This window comes from Telmatherina bonti, assembly GCF_933228915.1.
Source record: "Telmatherina bonti genome assembly, chromosome: 19".
Lineage (NCBI taxonomy): Eukaryota > Metazoa > Chordata > Actinopteri > Atheriniformes > Telmatherinidae > Telmatherina > Telmatherina bonti.
The window spans coordinates 33,695,031-33,715,299 of record NC_136617.1 but is presented as its reverse complement, the minus strand read 5'-3'; the positions used below and the strand labels follow the sequence as shown (position 1 = coordinate 33,715,299).

Here is a 20,269-nt window from a genome sequence, read left to right as displayed (position 1 = left end):
GTAAACTGGACAAACCCAGTATAAACTGAACAAACCCAGTGTAAACTGGACAGACCCAGTTGCGGCTGGACAAACCCAGTGTAAACTGGACAAACCCAGTATAAACTGGACAAACCCGGTATAAACTGGACAAACCCAGTTGCGGCTGGACAAACCCAGTGTAAACTGGACAAACCCAGTATAAACTGAACAAACCCAGTATAAAGTGGACAGACCCAGTTGCGGCTGGACAAACCCAGTATAAACTGGACAGACCCAGTTGCGGCTGGACAAACCCAGTGTAAACTGGACAAACCCAGTATAGACTGAACAAACCCAGTATAAACTGAACAAACCCAGTATAAACTGGACAAACCCAGTATAAACTGGACAAACCCAGTATAAACTGGACAAACCCAGTATAAACTGAACAAACCCAGTATAAACTGGACAAACCCAGTATAAACTGGACAAACCCAGTATAAACTGAACAAACCCAGTATAAACTGAACAAACCCAGTATAAACTGAACAAACCCAGTATAAACTGGACAAACCCAGTATAAACTGGACAAACCCAGTATAAACTGAACAAACCCAGTATAAACTGGACAGACCCAGTTGCGGCTGGACAAACCCAGTATAAACTGAACAAACCCAGAATAAACTGGACAAACCCAGTATAAACTGAACAAACCCAGTATAAACTGAACAAACCCAGTATAAACTGAACAAACCTAGTATAAACTGGACAAACCCAGTATAAACTGGACAAACCCAGTATAAACTGGACAAACCCAGTATAAACTGGACTAACCCAGTATAAACTGAACTAACCCAGTATAAACTGAACAAACCCAGTATAAACTGAACAAACCCAGTATAAACTGAACAAACCCCGTATAAACTGAACAAACCCAATATAAACTGGACAAACCCATTATAAACTGAACTAACCCCGTATAAACTGAACAAACCCAGTATAAACTGAACTAACCCCGTATAAACTGAACAAACCCAGTATAAACTGGACAAACCCAGAATAAACTGGACAAACCCAGTATAAACTGAACAAACCCAGTATAAACTGAACAAACCCAATATAAACTGGACAAACCCAGTATAAACTGGACAAACCCAGTATAAACTGGACAAACCCAGTATAAACTGGACAAACCCAGTATAAACTGAACAAACCCAGTATAAACTGGACAAACCCAGTATAAACTGAACAAACCCAGTATAAACTGAACAAACCCAGTATAAACTGAACAAACCCAGTATAAACTGAACAAACCCAGTATAAACTGGACAAACCCAGTATAAACTGAACAAACCTAGTATAAACTGGACAAACCCAGTATAAACTGGACAAACCCAGTATAAACTGAACAAACCCAATATAAACTGGACAAACCCAGTATAAACTGGACAAACCCAGTATAAACTGAACAAACCCAGTATAAACTGAACAAACCCAGTATAAACTGAACAAACCCAGTATAAACTGGACAAACCCAGTATAAACTGGACAAACCCAGTATAAACTGGACAAACCCAGTTGCGGCTGGACAAACCCAGTATAAACTGGACAAACCCAGTTGCAGCTGGTCAAACCCAGTTGCAGCTGGTCAAACCCAGTATAAACTGGACAAACCCAGTATAAACTGAACAAACCCAGTATAAACTGAACAAACCCAGTATAAACTGGACAAACCCAGTATAAACTGGACAAACCCAGTATAAACTGAACAAACCCAGTATAAACTGGACAAACCCAGTATAAACTGAACAAACCCAGTATAAACTGGACAAACCCGGTATAAACTGGACAGACCCGGTATAAACTGGACAAACCCAGTATAAACTGGACAAACCCAGTATAAACTGAACAAACCCAGTATAAACTGAACAAACCCAGTATAAACTGAACAAACCCAGTATAAACTGAACAAACCCAGTATAAACTGGACAAACCCAGTATAAACTGGACAAACCCAGTATAAACTGAACAAACCCAGTATGAACTGAACAAACCCAGTATAAACTGAACAAACCCAGTATAAACTGGACAGACCCAGTATAAACTGGACAGACCCAGTATAAACTGAACAAACCCAGTATAAACTGGACAAACCCAGTATAAACTGAACAAACCCAGTATAAACTGAATAAACCTAGTATAAACTGGACAAACCCAGTATAAACGGGACAAACCCAGTATAAACGGGACAAACCCAGTATAAATTGGACAAACCCAGTATAAACTGAACAAACCCAGTATAAACGGGACAAACCCAGTATAAACTGAACAAACCCAGTATAAACTGGACAAACCCAGTATAAACTTGACAAACCCAGTATAAACTGAACAAACCCAGTATAAACTGGACAAACCCAGTATAAACTGAACAAACCCAGTATAAACTGGACAAACCCAGTATAAACTGGACAAACCCAGTATAAACTGAACAAACCCAGTATAAACTGGACAAACCCAGTATAAACGGGACAAACCCAGTATAAACTGAACAAACCCAGTATAAAGTGGACAAACCCAGTATAAAGTGGACAAACCCAGTATAAACTGGACAAACCCAGTATAAACTGGACAAACCCGGTATAAACTGAACAAACCCGGTATAAACTGGACAAACCCAGTTGCGGCTGGACAAACCCAGTATAAACTGAACAAACCCAGTATAAACTGGACAGACCCAGTTGCGGTTGAACAAACCCAGCATAAACTGGACCAACCCAGTATAAACTGGACAGACCCAGTATAAATTGAACAGACCCAGTATAAACTGGACAAACCCAGTATAAACTGGACAAACCCAGTATAAACTGGACAAACCCAGTATAAACTGGACAGACCCAGTATAAACTGGACAGACCCAGTATAAACTGGACAAACCCAGTATAAACTGGACAGACCCAGTATAAACTGGACAAACCCAGTTTAAACTGAACAAACCCAGTATAAACTGGACAAACCCAGTATAAACTGGACAAACCCAGTATAAACTGGACAAACCCAGTATAAACTGAAAAAACCCAGTATAAACTGGACAGACCCAGTTGCGGCTGGAGAAACCCAGTATAAACTGGACAGACCCAGTATAAACTGGACAAACCCAGTATAAACTGGAAAAATCCAGTATAAACTGGACAAATCCAGTATAAACTGAACAAACCCAGTATAAACTGGACAAACCCAGTATAAACTGGACAGACCCAGTATAAACTGGACAGACCCAGTTGCGGCTGGACAAACCCAGTATAAACTGAACAAACCCAGTATAAACTGGACAAACCCAGTATAAACTGGACAAACCCAGTATAAACTGGACAAACCCAGTTGCGGCTGGACAAACCCAGTGTAAACTGGACAAACCCAGTATAGACTGAACAAACCCAGTATAAACTGGACAAACCCAGTATAAACTGGACAAACCCAGTATAAACTGGACAAACCCAGTTGCGGCTGGACAAACCCAGTGTAAACTGGACAGACCCAGTATAAACTGGACAGACCCAGTATAAACTGGACAGACCCGGTATAAACTGGACAGACCCGGTATAAACTGGACAAACCCGGTATAAACTGGACAAACCCGGTATAAACTGGACAAACCCAGTTGCGGCTGGACAAACCCAGTGTAAACTGAACAAACCCAGTATAAACTGGACAAACCCAGTATAAACTGAACAAACCCAGTATAAACTGGACAAACCCAGTATAAACTGGACAAACCCAGTATAAACTGAACAAACCCAGTATAAACTGAACAAACCCGGTATAAACTGGACAAACCCGGTATAAACTGGACAAACCCAGTTGCGGCTGGACAAACCCAGTGTAAACTGGACAAACCCAGTGTAAACTGGACAAACCCAGTATAAACTGAACAAACCCAGTGTAAACTGGACAGACCCAGTTGCGGCTGGACAAACCCAGTGTAAACTGGACAAACCCAGTATAAACTGGACAAACCCGGTATAAACTGGACAAACCCAGTTGCGGCTGGACAAACCCAGTGTAAACTGGACAAACCCAGTATAAACTCAACAAACCCAGTATAAAGTGGACAGACCCAGTTGCGGCTGGACAAACCCAGTATAAACTGGACAGACCCAGTTGCGGCTGGACAAACCCAGTGTAAACTGGACAAACCCAGTATAGACTGAACAAACCCAGGATAAATTGGACAAACCCAGTATAAACTGAACAAACCCAGTATAAACGGGACAAACCCAGTATAAACTGAACAAACCCAGTATAAACTGGACAAACCCAGTATAAACTTGACAAACCCAGTATAAACTGAACAAACCCAGTATAAACTGGACAAACCCAGTATAAACTGAACAAACCCAGTATAAACGGGACAAACCCAGTATAAACTGAACAAACCCAGTATAAACTGGACAAACCCAGTATAAACTTGACAAACCCAGTATAAACTGAACAAACCCAGTATAAACTGGACAAACCCAGTATAAACTGAACAAACCCAGTATAAACTGGACAAACCCAGTATAAACTGGACAAACCCAGTATAAACTGAACAAACCCAGTATAAACGGGACAAACCCAGTATAAACTGAACAAACCCAGTATAAAGTGGACAAACCCAGTATAAAGTGGACAAACCCAGTATAAACTGGACAAACCCAGTATAAACTGGACAAACCCGGTATAAACTGAACAAACCCGGTATAAACTGGACAAACCCAGTTGCGGCTGGACAAACCCAGTATAAACTGAACAAACCCAGTATAAACTGGACAGACCCAGTTGCGGTTGAACAAACCCAGCATAAACTGGACCAACCCAGTATAAACTGGACAGACCCAGTATAAATTGAACAGACCCAGTATAAACTGGACAAACCCAGTATAAACTGGACAAACCCAGTATAAACTGGACAAACCCAGTATAAACTGGACAGACCCAGTATAAACTGGACAGACCCAGTATAAACTGGACAAACCCAGTATAAACTGGACAGACCCAGTATAAACTGGACAAACCCAGTTTAAACTGAACAAACCCAGTATAAACTGGACAAACCCAGTATAAACTGGACAAACCCAGTATAAACTGGACAAACCCAGTATAAACTGAAAAAACCCAGTATAAACTGGACAGACCCAGTTGCGGCTGGAGAAACCCAGTATAAACTGGACAGACCCAGTATAAACTGGACAAACCCAGTATAAACTGGAAAAATCCAGTATAAACTGGACAAATCCAGTATAAACTGAACAAACCCAGTATAAACTGGACAAACCCAGTATAAACTGGACAAACCCAGTATAAACTGGACAGACCCAGTTGCGGCTGGACAAACCCAGTATAAACTGAACAAACCCAGTATAAACTGAACAAACCCAGTATAAACTGAACAAACCCAGTATAAACTGGACAAACCCAGTATAAACTGGACAAACCCAGTATAAACTGGACAAACCCAGTTGCGGCTGGACAAACCCAGTGTAAACTGGACAGACCCAGTATAAACTGGACAGACCCAGTATAAACTGGACAGACCCGGTATAAACTGGACAGACCCGGTATAAACTGGACAAACCCGGTATAAACTGGACAAACCCGGTATAAACTGGACAAACCCAGTTGCGGCTGGACAAACCCAGTGTAAACTGAACAAACCCAGTATAAACTGGACAAACCCAGTATAAACTGAACAAACCCAGTATAAACTGGACAAACCCAGTATAAACTGGACAAACCCAGTATAAACTGAACAAACCCAGTATAAACTGAACAAACCCGGTATAAACTGGACAAACCCGGTATAAACTGGACAAACCCAGTTGCGGCTGGACAAACCCAGTGTAAACTGGACAAACCCAGTGTAAACTGGACAAACCCAGTATAAACTGAACAAACCCAGTGTAAACTGGACAGACCCAGTTGCGGCTGGACAAACCCAGTGTAAACTGGACAAACCCAGTATAAACTGGACAAACCCGGTATAAACTGGACAAACCCAGTTGCGGCTGGACAAACCCAGTGTAAACTGGACAAACCCAGTATAAACTCAACAAACCCAGTATAAAGTGGACAGACCCAGTTGCGGCTGGACAAACCCAGTATAAACTGGACAGACCCAGTTGCGGCTGGACAAACCCAGTGTAAACTGGACAAACCCAGTATAGACTGAACAAACCCAGGATAAACTGAACAAACCCAGTATAAACTGGACAAACCCAGTATAAACTGGACAAACCCAGTATAAACTGGACAAACCCAGTATAAACTGAACAAACCCAGTATAAACTGGACAAACCCAGTATAAACTGAACAAACCCAATATAAACTGAACAAACCCAGTATAAACTGGACAAACCCAGTATAAACTGGACAAACCCAGTATAAACTGGAAAAACCCAGTATAAACTGGACAAACCCAGTATAAACTGGACAGACCCAGTATAAACTGGACAGACCCAGTATAAACTGAACAAACCCAGTATAAACTGGACAAACCCAGTATAAACTGAACAAACCCAGTATAAACTGGACAAACCCAGTATAAACTGGACAAACCCAGTATAAACTGGACAAACCCAGTATAAACTGAACTAACCCAGTATAAACTGAACTAACCCAGTATAAACTGAACAAACCCCGTATAAACTGAACAAACCCCGTATAAACTGAACAAACCCAGTATAAACTGGACAAACCCAGTATAAACTGGACAAACCCAGTATAAACTGGACAAACCCAGTATAAACTGAACAAACCCAGTATAAACTGAACAAACCCAATATAAACTGGACAAACCCAGTATAAACTGGACAAACCCAGTATAAACTGGACAAACCCAGTATAAACTGGACAAACCCAGTATAAACTGGACAAACCCAGTATAAACTGAACAAACCCAGTATAAACTGAACAAACCCAGTATAAACTGAACAAACCCAGTATAAACTGAACTAACCTAGTATAAACTGGACAAACCCAGTATAAACTGGACAAACCCAGTATAAACTGAACAAACCCAATATAAACTGGACAAACCCAGTATAAACTGGACAAACCCAGTATAAACTGAACAAACCCAGTATAAACTGAACAAACCCAGTATAAACTGGACAAACCCAGTATAAACTGGACAAACCCAGTATAAACTGGACAAACCCAGTTGCGGCTGGACAAACCCAGTATAAACTGGACAAACCCAGTTGCAGCTGGTCAAACCCAGTTGCAGCTGGTCAAACCCAGTATAAACTGGACAAACCCAGTATAAACTGAACAAACCCAGTATAAACTGAACAAACCCAGTATAAACTGAACAAACCCAGTATAAACTGGACAAACCCAGTATAAACTGGACAAACCCAGTATAAACTGAACAAACCCAGTATAAACTGGACAAACCCAGTATAAACTGGACAAACCCAGTATAAACTGAACAAACCCAGTATAAACTGGACAAACCCAGTATAAACTGAACAAACCCAGTATAAACTGGACAAACCCAGTATAAACTGAACAAACCCAGTATAAACTGAACAAACCCAGTATAAACTGGACAGACCCAGTATAAACTGAACAAACCCAGTATAAACTGAATAAACCTAGTATAAACTGAACAAACCCGGTATAAACGGAACAAACCCGGTATAAACGGGACAAACCCAGTATAAACGGGACAAACCCAGTATAAACTGGACAAACCCAGTATAAACTGAACAAACCCAGTATAAACTGAACAAACCCAGTATAAACTGAACAAACCCAGTATAAACTGGACAAACCCAGTATAAACTTGACAAACCCAGTATAAACTTGACAAACCCAGTATAAACTGAACAAACCCAGTATAAACTGGACAAACCCAGTATAAACTGGACAAACCCAGTATAAACTGGACAAACCCAGTATAAACGGGACAAACCCAGTATAAACTGAACAAACCCAGTATAAAGTGGACAAACCCAGTATAAAGTGGACAAACCCAGTATAAACTGGACAAACCCAGTATAAACTGGACAAACCCAGTATAAACTGGACAAACCCAGTATAAACTGAACAAACCCAGTATAAACTGGACAAACCCAGTATAAACTGGACAAACCCAGTATAAACTGGACAAACCCAGTATAAACTGAACAAACCCAGTATAAACTGAACAAACCCAGTATAAACGGGACAAACCCAGTATAAACTGGACAAACCCAGTATAAACTTGACAAACCCAGTATAAACTGGACAAACCCAGTATAAACTGGACAGACCCAGTATAAACTGAACAAACCCAGTATAAACTGGACAAACCCAGTATAAACTGAACAAACCCAGTATGAACTGAACAAACCCAGTATAAACTGAACAAACCCAGTATAAACTGGACAGACCCAGTATAAACTGAACAAACCCAGTATAAACTGGACAAACCCAGTATAAACTGAACAAACCCAGTATAAACTGAATAAACCTAGTATAAACTGAACAAACCCGGTATAAACGGGACAAACCCAGTATAAACGGGACAAACCCAGTATAAACGGGACAAACCCAGTATAAACGGGACAAACCCAGTATAAACTGGACAAACCCAGTATAAACTGAACAAACCCAGTATAAACGGGACAAACCCAGTATAAACTGAACAAACCCAGTATAAACTGAACAAACCCGGTATAAACTGGACAAACCCGGTATGAACTGGACAAACCCGGTATAAACTGGACAAACCCAGTTGCGGCTGGACAAACCCAGTGTAAACTGGACAAACCCAGTGTAAACTGGACAAACCCAGTATAAACTGAACAAACCCAGTGTAAACTGGACAGACCCAGTTGCGGCTGGAAAAACCCAGTGTAAACTGGACAAACCCAGTATAAACTGGACAAACCCGGTATAAACTGGACAAACCCAGTTGCGGCTGGACAAACCCAGTGTAAACTGGACAAACCCAGTATAAACTGAACAAACCCAGTATAAAGTGGACAAACCCAGTATAAACTGGACAGACCCAGTTGCGGCTGGACAAACCCAGTGTAAACTGGACAAACCCAGTATAGACTGAACAAACCCAGGATAAACTGAACAAACCCAGTATAAACTGGACAAACCCAGTATAAACTGGACAAACCCAGTATAAACTGGACAAACCCAGTATAAACTGAACAAACCCAGTATAAACTGGACAAACCCAGTATAAACTGGACAAACCCAGTATAAACTGAACAAACCCAATATAAACTGAACAAACCCAGTATAAACTGAACAAACCCAGTATAAACTGGACAAACCCAGTATAAACTGGACAAACCCAGTATAAACTGAACAAACCCAGTATAAACTGGACAAACCCAGTTGCGGCTGGACAAACCCAGTATAAACTGGACAAACCCAGTATAAACTGGACAAACCCAGTTGCAGCTGGTCAAACCCAGTTGCAGCTGGTCAAACCCAGTATAAACTGGACAAACCCAGTATAAACTGAACAAACCCAGTATAAACTGAACAAACCCAGTATAAACTGGACAAACCCAGTATAAACTGGACAAACCCAGTATAAACTGGACAAACCCAGTATAAACTGGACAAACCCAGTATAAACTGAACAAACCCAGTATAAACTGGACAAACCCAGTATAAACTGAACAAACCCAGTATAAACTGGACAAACCCAGTATAAACTGAACAAACCCAGTATAAACTGGACAAACCCAGTATAAACTGGACAAACCCAGTATAAACTGAACAAACCCAGTATAAACTGAACAAACCCAGTATAAACTGGACAGACCCAGTATAAACTGGACAGACCCAGTATAAACTGAACAAACCCAGTATAAACTGGACAAACCCAGTATAAACTGAACAAACCCAGTATGAACTGAACAAACCCAGTATAAACTGAACAAACCCAGTATAAACTGGACAGACCCAGTATAAACTGAACAAACCCAGTATAAACTGAACAAACCCAGTATAAACTGAATAAACCTAGTATAAACTGAACAAACCCGGTATAAACGGGACAAACCCAGTATAAACGGGACAAACCCAGTATAAACTGGACAAACCCAGTATAAACTGAACAAACCCAGTATAAACGGGACAAACCCAGTATAAACTGAACAAACCCAGTATAAACTGGACAAACCCAGTATAAACTTGACAAACCCAGTATAAACTGAACAAACCCAGTATAAACTGGACAAACCCAGTATAAACTTGACAAACCCAGTATAAACTGAACAAACCCAGTATAAACTGAACAAACCCAGTATAAACTGAACAAACCCAGTATAAACTGAATAAACCTAGTATAAACTGAACAAACCCAGTATAAACGGGACAAACCCAGTATAAACGGGACAAACCCAGTATAAACTGGACAAACCCAGTATAAACTGAACAAACCCAGTATAAACGGGACAAACCCAGTATAAACTGAACAAACCCAGTATAAACTGGACAAACCCAGTATAAACTTGACAAACCCAGTATAAACTGAACAAACCCAGTATAAACTGGACAAACCCAGTATAAACTGAACAAACCCAGTATAAACTGGACAAACCCAGTATAAACTGGACAAACCCAGTATAAACTGAACAAACCCAGTATAAACTGGACAAACCCAGTATAAACTGGACAAACCCAGTATAAACGGGACAAACCCAGTATAAACTGAACAAACCCAGTATAAAGTGGACAAACCCAGTATAAAGTGGACAAACCCAGTATAAACTGGACAAACCCAGTATAAACTGGACAAACCCAGTATAAACTGAACAAACCCAGTATAAACTGGACAAACCCAGTATAAACTGAACAAACCCAGTATAAACTGGACAAACCCAGTATAAACTGGACAAACCCAGTATAAACTGGACAAACCCAGTATAAACTGAACAAACCCAGTATAAACTGAACAAACCCAGTATAAACGGGACAAACCCAGTATAAACTGGACAAACCCAGTATAAACTTGACAAACCCAGTATAAACTGGACAAACCCAGTATAAACTGGACAAACCCAGTTGCGGCTGGACAAACCCAGTATAAACTGGACAAACCCAGTATAAACTGAACAAACCCAGTATAAACTGAATAAACCTAGTATAAACTGGACAAACCCAGTATAAACTGGACAAACCCAGTATAAACTGGACAAACCCAGTATAAACTGAACAAACCCAGTATAAACTGAACAAACCCAGTATAAACTGGACAAACCCAGTATAAACTGGACAAACCCAGTATAAACTGGACAAACCCAGTATAAACTGGACAAACCCAGTATAAACTGAATAAACCTAGTATAAACTGAACAAACCCGGTATAAACGGGACAAACCCAGTATAAACGGGACAAACCCAGTATAAACGGGACAAACCCAGTATAAACGGGACAAACCCAGTATAAACTGGACAAACCCAGTATAAACTGAACAAACCCAGTATAAACGGGACAAACCCAGTATAAACTGAACAAACCCAGTATAAACTGAACAAACCCGGTATAAACTGGACAAACCCGGTATGAACTGGACAAACCCGGTATAAACTGGACAAACCCAGTTGCGGCTGGACAAACCCAGTGTAAACTGGACAAACCCAGTGTAAACTGGACAAACCCAGTATAAACTGAACAAACCCAGTGTAAACTGGACAGACCCAGTTGCGGCTGGAAAAACCCAGTGTAAACTGGACAAACCCAGTATAAACTGGACAAACCCGGTATAAACTGGACAAACCCAGTTGCGGCTGGACAAACCCAGTGTAAACTGGACAAACCCAGTATAAACTGAACAAACCCAGTATAAAGTGGACAAACCCAGTATAAACTGGACAGACCCAGTTGCGGCTGGACAAACCCAGTGTAAACTGGACAAACCCAGTATAGACTGAACAAACCCAGGATAAACTGAACAAACCCAGTATAAACTGGACAAACCCAGTATAAACTGGACAAACCCAGTATAAACTGGACAAACCCAGTATAAACTGAACAAACCCAGTATAAACTGGACAAACCCAGTATAAACTGGACAAACCCAGTATAAACTGAACAAACCCAATATAAACTGAACAAACCCAGTATAAACTGAACAAACCCAGTATAAACTGGACAAACCCAGTATAAACTGGACAAACCCAGTATAAACTGAACAAACCCAGTATAAACTGGACAAACCCAGTTGCGGCTGGACAAACCCAGTATAAACTGGACAAACCCAGTATAAACTGGACAAACCCAGTTGCAGCTGGTCAAACCCAGTTGCAGCTGGTCAAACCCAGTATAAACTGGACAAACCCAGTATAAACTGAACAAACCCAGTATAAACTGAACAAACCCAGTATAAACTGGACAAACCCAGTATAAACTGGACAAACCCAGTATAAACTGGACAAACCCAGTATAAACTGGACAAACCCAGTATAAACTGAACAAACCCAGTATAAACTGGACAAACCCAGTATAAACTGAACAAACCCAGTATAAACTGGACAAACCCAGTATAAACTGAACAAACCCAGTATAAACTGGACAAACCCAGTATAAACTGGACAAACCCAGTATAAACTGAACAAACCCAGTATAAACTGAACAAACCCAGTATAAACTGGACAGACCCAGTATAAACTGGACAGACCCAGTATAAACTGAACAAACCCAGTATAAACTGGACAAACCCAGTATAAACTGAACAAACCCAGTATGAACTGAACAAACCCAGTATAAACTGAACAAACCCAGTATAAACTGGACAGACCCAGTATAAACTGAACAAACCCAGTATAAACTGAACAAACCCAGTATAAACTGAATAAACCTAGTATAAACTGAACAAACCCGGTATAAACGGGACAAACCCAGTATAAACGGGACAAACCCAGTATAAACTGGACAAACCCAGTATAAACTGAACAAACCCAGTATAAACGGGACAAACCCAGTATAAACTGAACAAACCCAGTATAAACTGGACAAACCCAGTATAAACTTGACAAACCCAGTATAAACTGAACAAACCCAGTATAAACTGGACAAACCCAGTATAAACTTGACAAACCCAGTATAAACTGAACAAACCCAGTATAAACTGAACAAACCCAGTATAAACTGAACAAACCCAGTATAAACTGAATAAACCTAGTATAAACTGAACAAACCCAGTATAAACGGGACAAACCCAGTATAAACGGGACAAACCCAGTATAAACTGGACAAACCCAGTATAAACTGAACAAACCCAGTATAAACGGGACAAACCCAGTATAAACTGAACAAACCCAGTATAAACTGGACAAACCCAGTATAAACTTGACAAACCCAGTATAAACTGGACAAACCCAGTATAAACTGGACAAACCCAGTATAAACTGGACAAACCCAGTATAAACTGGACAAACCCAGTATAAACTGGACAAACCCAGTATAAACTGAACAAACCCAGTATAAACTGGACAAACCCAGTATAAACTGGACAAACCCAGTATAAACGGGACAAACCCAGTATAAACTGAACAAACCCAGTATAAAGTGGACAAACCCAGTATAAAGTGGACAAACCCAGTATAAACTGGACAAACCCAGTATAAACTGGACAAACCCAGTATAAACTGAACAAACCCAGTATAAACTGGACAAACCCAGTATAAACTGAACAAACCCAGTATAAACTGGACAAACCCAGTATAAACTGGACAAACCCAGTATAAACTGGACAAACCCAGTATAAACTGAACAAACCCAGTATAAACTGAACAAACCCAGTATAAACGGGACAAACCCAGTATAAACTGGACAAACCCAGTATAAACTTGACAAACCCAGTATAAACTGGACAAACCCAGTATAAACTGGACAAACCCAGTTGCGGCTGGACAAACCCAGTATAAACTGGACAAACCCAGTATAAACTGAACAAACCCAGTATAAACTGAATAAACCTAGTATAAACTGGACAAACCCAGTATAAACTGGACAAACCCAGTATAAACTGGACAAACCCAGTATAAACTGAACAAACCCAGTATAAACTGAACAAACCCAGTATAAACTGGACAAACCCAGTATAAACTGGACAAACCCAGTATAAACTGGACAAACCCAGTATAAACTGGACAAACCCAGTATAAACTGAATAAACCTAGTATAAACTGGACAAACCCAGTATAAACTGGACAAACCCAGTATAAACTGAACAAACCCAGTATAAACTGAACAAACCCAGTATAAACTGAACAAACCCAGTATAAACTGGACAAACCCAGTATAAACTGGACAAACCCAGTATAAACTGGACAAACCCAGTATAAACTGAACAAACCCAGTATAAACTGGACAAACCCAGTATAAACTGAACAAACCCAGTATAAACTGAACAAACCTAGTATAAACTGGACAAACCCAGTATAAACTGGACAAACCCAGTATAAACTGGACAAACCCAGTATAAACTGGACAAACCCAGTATAAACTGAACAAACCCAGTATAAACTGGACAAACCCAGTATAAACTGGACAAACCCAGTATAAACTGGACAAACCCAGTATAAACTGGACAAACCCAGTATAAACTGAACAAACCCAGTATAAACTGAACAAACCCAGTATAAACTGGACAAACCCAGTATAAACTGGACAAACCCAGTATAAACTGAACAAACCCAGTATAAACTGGACAAACCCAGTATAAACTGAACAAACCCAGTATAAACTGAACAAACCTAGTATAAACTGGACAAACCCAGTATAAACTGGACAAACCCAGTATAAACTGGACAAACCCAGTATAAACTGGACAAACCCAGTATAAACTGAACAAACCCAGTATAAACTGGACAAACCCAGTATAAACTGGACAAACCCAGTATAAACTGGACAAACCCAGTATAAAATGAACAAACCCAGTATAAACTGGACAAACCCAGTATAAACTGGACAAACCCAGTATAAACTGAACAAACCCAGTATAAACTGGACAAACCCAGTATAAACTGAACAAACCCAGTATAAACTGAACAAACCCAGTATAAACTGGACAAACCCAGTATAAACTGGACAAACCCAGTATAAACTGGACAAACCCAGTATAAACTGAACAAACCCAGTATAAACTGAACAAACCCAGTATAAACTGGACAAACCCAGTTGCTGAACCAGCTGCAGTACCTGTACAAGTGCGACTTGTCCTTGCGGTAGAAGCGCAGCAGCAGGGTGTGGAAGGGGAGTCCTTTGATCCTCCAGCGAGCTTTGATGGTCCCGTCCTCCATGTGCTTGGTGAGCTTCAGAACATCCAGCCGAGCCTCGGTGTAGTAGCAGAGACAGAGGAGGCGCCATATGGACAGGATCAGGCGATACGCTACATGCCCTCTGCAGAGACACAACACACTGGTTTTACTGGTTGTCCAGAATGGCGCAGCAGCCTCAATCTGGACCTGACTCACCTGGTCCTCATGTTGATGAGGCCGTTGATGAACTCCACGTCGTTGGAGTACATGGTGAAGTCATGGTTGGTCAGGAAGAAACCTGGAAGCTGAAAACAGAAGCGATGCATCAGATGAAGGAACAGCTGCGTGACCAAGTGACAACTTCTGGCCATGAAACCTGCAGTTCCCCCTTCATCCACTAGGGGCTGCAAAACAGAGCAAATCCCCATAGACTCCCATGTTAAAAAGACCAACTTCACAGCAGAAATAAACATGTTTACAGCAGGAATAAACATGTTTACAGCCTGGTTCAAAAATCCATTTTAGGTTTAATACGTCAGGTTTACCTTCATGACAACTGTGGGGGGAGTAAATTTTTTCTAACTCGCCCATTTAAAAGTAATTTCATCTCAAAAGTTTGGCATATTTAGGGGCGTGTCCTTTTGATTGACAGGTACCCGATCTCCCGCTTCAAGTCAGAAGAACGTAGAACAACCGCGGTTTTTAGCCGGTTAACAACGTGACTTAGCTTTAGCCCACTGACCTCCGTTAGCTGGTTAGCTCCTGTTATCTCGGGGTTAGCTCTTAGCTACAGAAAGCTCTGAGTTCGCTCAATGTCAATCATCCACCATGACGCTCACAGCCCCCCTCTCAGCTCCACCTCTTTGCCCATATTTGTATTTTCTGGGCGAGACGACACGCATGCCCCTGCCAACATGGTGATGGTAGGAACCGCCCACCGAGCTTCAATTCAGCTCTTCAGAAACCTACGGGTGACATCACGGAGGCTCCGCCCATCTTTTTATGCACGATCTATGTACAACCATGCCGATAACTTCTCCATAATCTCTTCTCTCTGCCAACAAACCTCTGTGCTGGTACCAGTGTCATTACAAGAGGATGGAGAGAGGAGGTCAGGTCAACCACTTATCTAACCAGGAGGAACCTGGACCCCTGCATAACTGGGACCAGTCGAACCAGTTATAACACAGCCCCACATTCGCTGACAGATGTAAAACTCTCCACCAAACAGTAAAACTGAAATGTTATTAATATGGCACCAAATCTACCCTCTCTAAATCAGATAGTTTCTGCATTCCCATTGATGACTCCTCCAACAACATGACATCAACAACAAGAGGGCGCAGATAGAAGACACATTTTGTGTAATCTGCCCCCTAAAGCACATTTAAAAAAATATTAAGAATAATAAGTTGAGTTGAGTTCTATAAATTAACCCTAACCAGGTCACCACACACTACTTTTATATCAAAACATCTGTCTTGTATATCTGTAGATAGATACAGTTATTTTGCAGTTGTGTATACTGTCTCATAATTTTATCCTTATACATTTTTGAATGTGAAAACACTTGGACAACGTTGTAGCTCTTCGTTTAGAGAGTTTTATCATTTATCTCCAGAAGCAGACACACACACACACCTACAGAAGTCCTGTGAAATGAAACTGAAAAGATTCTGAACGGCATCAGTTTAGCTTTCCACGTCTGAAGTCAACCAGATCCTTAGATTTAACTTGTCTGCTTGTCTAAAACAAATCATTCCTGTGCTCTTTATACCCCGTTCTGTTGATAATCCTCACGGCTTTTTGCAGCAAAACCAAGGGTTTAGTGCAGTATGTGTTACCCCACATCTCTGCACAATAACTGAAGTACGGGTAGAAGTACAACATATGCAACAAGCTGCAGACAAACATCTTTTACTTCATATAAAATCCCAAAACTTTTACTAACTCTCTGTTTTATGTAATCAATATGAGCTTTGCAACTTCATTTTTTAATCCAAAACAACACCAAGGAATTTGACTTCATTAACTCTTTCTAGAAAAACTCCACTAATAGTCGCTTCCAACATCCACCGTCTCGCCCCTCGCTCCTCACCACCCCGTCGCTTTACTTCTCCACAGCCTAGTCACTTCCAGGCTCAACTACTGCAACTCTTCTCTGTTCGTCTTCCCCATAAAACCCTTGGTGAACTACAACTGGTTCTGAAAGCAGCAGCCCGGGTCATTGCAAGAACCCCATCCACCCATCACACCCGCCCACCCTGCCCAGGAGCAGCGCTACTGGCTCCCCGTCACGTACAGCATTCACCACAAAATTCTATAGAAGGCCGGTTGCGCCAAAAACGTCTTCAAAATGCACATTCTCGATGCGCTCTGAGTGCGTTAAGTAGTAAGATGGAAATATATTAAATAAGTATTAAATGAAAATTCAAATAACAACAAATGAAAAACAATTATTGTTGTCCAGCCTTTATTAGTAGGCTATTATAATAATTATTATTATTGAGTGGTTTACATTTCAGCCATAGTTTTTACAATTAAATGGCATTAAATGTAATTATAAAAACTATGGATGAAATGCAACCACATTAACAATAATAAATATTCTAAAAGCTTACTAATTAAACCCACTGGTGACAACCAACAACAGAGGGTGAGGCACCCGGCAGGCCCCACCATTTTTGATGAAATGGCTTAACCCATAGTCCTCAACCAATTGATTTTAAGATGTTCTGAAGATGTTCTGAAGGCGCTCAGAACACGTCGAGAACGCCTTTCAGAGAACGCATCGAGAACGCGCTTAGAGCGTGTCGAGAGCGCGCTGAGAACGCGCATTTTGAAGACATTTTTGGCACACGTTTTTGGCGCAACCGGCATTCCATAAAATCCTGCTGTTCACCTGCAAGGCCATCCATAACCTCGCCCCCCCATCCACCTTTCCCCCCCTGCCACACATCAACACCCCAGTCCGTTCTCCCAGACCCTCCATTAATCTCATCGCCCCCCGCGCCCGCCTTGCTACCGCGGGGGGGCCGAGCATTCAGCTGCTCCCCCCGACGCCCGTAACTCTGACTCCGTACAGTAGTTCAAATCCAAACCCAAACCACACCAGTTCAAACTGGGAAACTAACATTTCCCACTGTCTCTGATTATCATTGTTTTATGGAGCTTTTATTTATGAGTGTTTTTATTGATCTGCTGTTTGTAAGTTCAGCTTCACACAAATAAAATGTTTTATTATTATTATTATTATTTTCCCAGTGGCTGCTGGTTCCCAGTCAAAGGGATGCTGGTTTTATTTAAATAAATATTTAATTTTACAGTAAAGTTGTTTGTATTTTTAAATGAAGCTGGATTAAATAACGATGCGGTCATGATAGACGCCCTCAGATCCAGGTCTGCTCGCTGATGGAGACACAAGACTACTCCTCCTTTTACTCCTCCCTGAGCGCCTCCATTCAGTCCAGCAGTGATCCAAAACCCCTGGCGTTTCCTCCTCCGTGTCTTACCTCTATCCTCAACCTTTCATACATCATGGCCAGCTTCTCCTCTTTCTCCCAGTCTCCATCACAGTTCTTCACCTCTGCTCCTCCTGCATGGCTGCACAGATCCACGAATGGCGGCAGATCTCCCGCTGTCCTGTCGACTCCACTGTCCTGGTCGGACTTTACGTCACCAGACGACACCAGCTGCGTTCCCGGGCAGTGGAAACAGTAGAAGTTAGAGCCGTACATGAAGGGAGCGGGACATCCTTCTGATTCAAACAGGCTTCTGAAGCAGCTGTGTTCCTTCTCCACGGCATCGCCTCTGCTCGTCTGGAGGCTCCCCACGTCGATGTCGTCCTCCTGGCTGCCGTCCACCGTGGTCAAAGGAAAGCAGAACTCCACGGACCGCTGAACCAGCAGCTCTTTGGATTTAATGTGACTCAGCGTTGGCAGATCCATCAGCCTGTGGGGGTCGTGTGACTCGCCATGCGGCACCAGCAGGCACACGCTGACCGCCTCCTCCCAGTCTTCATCGCATCTCTGAGGCTGGCTGGCGTGGTGCAGGGGGTGGGACAGCAGCGGCTGCCTCATGTTCTGGTACCGCAGGCTGTTCGGGGGGGCCAGGGCCCAGGCGGCACCAGTCAGCGGGCGGGTCGGGCTCGTCCACTGCCATTCAGACACCTGGAATAAAACCGCAAAGTTCCTGAGCTGGACTGACATTTTTTATCACGGATACTCTGAGATGTTGAGGTCGTCAGCAGATTACCTGACTGAGACTCAGGGTCAGTTTCTGGATGGGCTGCCTCCTGCTGCGGCTGCAGACACAACCCACCCAGAGGGCCACGCCTCCTCGGCACACCGCCATTCACCACAGGGCGCACCAGAAGACCATCACCCACAGCGACGAGGACGGCAAAGCTGCTCCGTGGAATCCTGGCGCTACTGCATGAGGTCCAGAAGCTGGTCAGACCTGAGAGCATGAAGAGAAGACAACGATGTGACATGAAAACTGCTTTTCTGAGCCATCATGCTGATCAGTTCAACCGTTATATAAACACAGATGAAGGTTTTCTGTGTAGCCCCCTGAACATCTGACCATGTTTAGTCCTCCCCCCACGACTAAAAATGGTCCTCTGGTTGCTTAGCTCTGATCCACACCAAGCCGTGTGTTAGTTTGCCACCAGTCCACGTTGGACACGCAGAGTGACAAAGAACTACACAGATGATTCAATCATTTCAAGATTAAGTAAAATCATCTTATAGAAATTTTTTTCATTAAAATAAATGCAGTTCAGTTAAATCAACATGTTTCTGATTCCTAATTGTTACCATCACTCCAGGGGGACAACCCGGGTTTCAGTAGGACCCGATTCTACGAGGAGACGTTTGGCAACCAAGCTGGGAACGACTTATAAAACATGGAATCTGTTTTCTCCACCAGCTGAAAAGTTTTTCATGGATCTCAAACCAAGCAAAGAAGAACATTTGGCTGAGAGTTGAATGTGTTTTGACCTCTGCAGCCTCCCGTCTGTGTGTTGTCACCTGAACTGACAGAAATCAAG

The 20,269-nt window shown here is 42.0% G+C and overlaps 1 protein-coding gene across 2 annotated transcripts in view; it reads right to left on the bottom strand.

The window, feature by feature from the left end:
- The window catches only part of cUnh6orf136 (chromosome Un C6orf136 homolog), a 29,289-nt gene that overhangs the window by 6,601 nt on the left and 2,419 nt on the right, over window positions 1-20,269 (bottom strand). For both annotated transcript variants that reach the window (XM_079259037.1, XM_079259036.1), the window contains exons 2-5: window positions 19,474-19,677; window positions 18,732-19,388; window positions 15,436-15,524; window positions 15,161-15,361 (exon numbers count right to left, since the gene is read on the bottom strand). In XM_079259037.1, coding sequence (XP_079115163.1) covers window positions 15,161-15,361; window positions 15,436-15,524; window positions 18,732-19,388; window positions 19,474-19,572 — 1,046 coding nt within the window. In that variant the 5' untranslated portion in view covers window positions 19,573-19,677. The remainder of the gene's footprint in view (window positions 1-15,160; window positions 15,362-15,435; window positions 15,525-18,731; window positions 19,389-19,473; window positions 19,678-20,269) is intronic.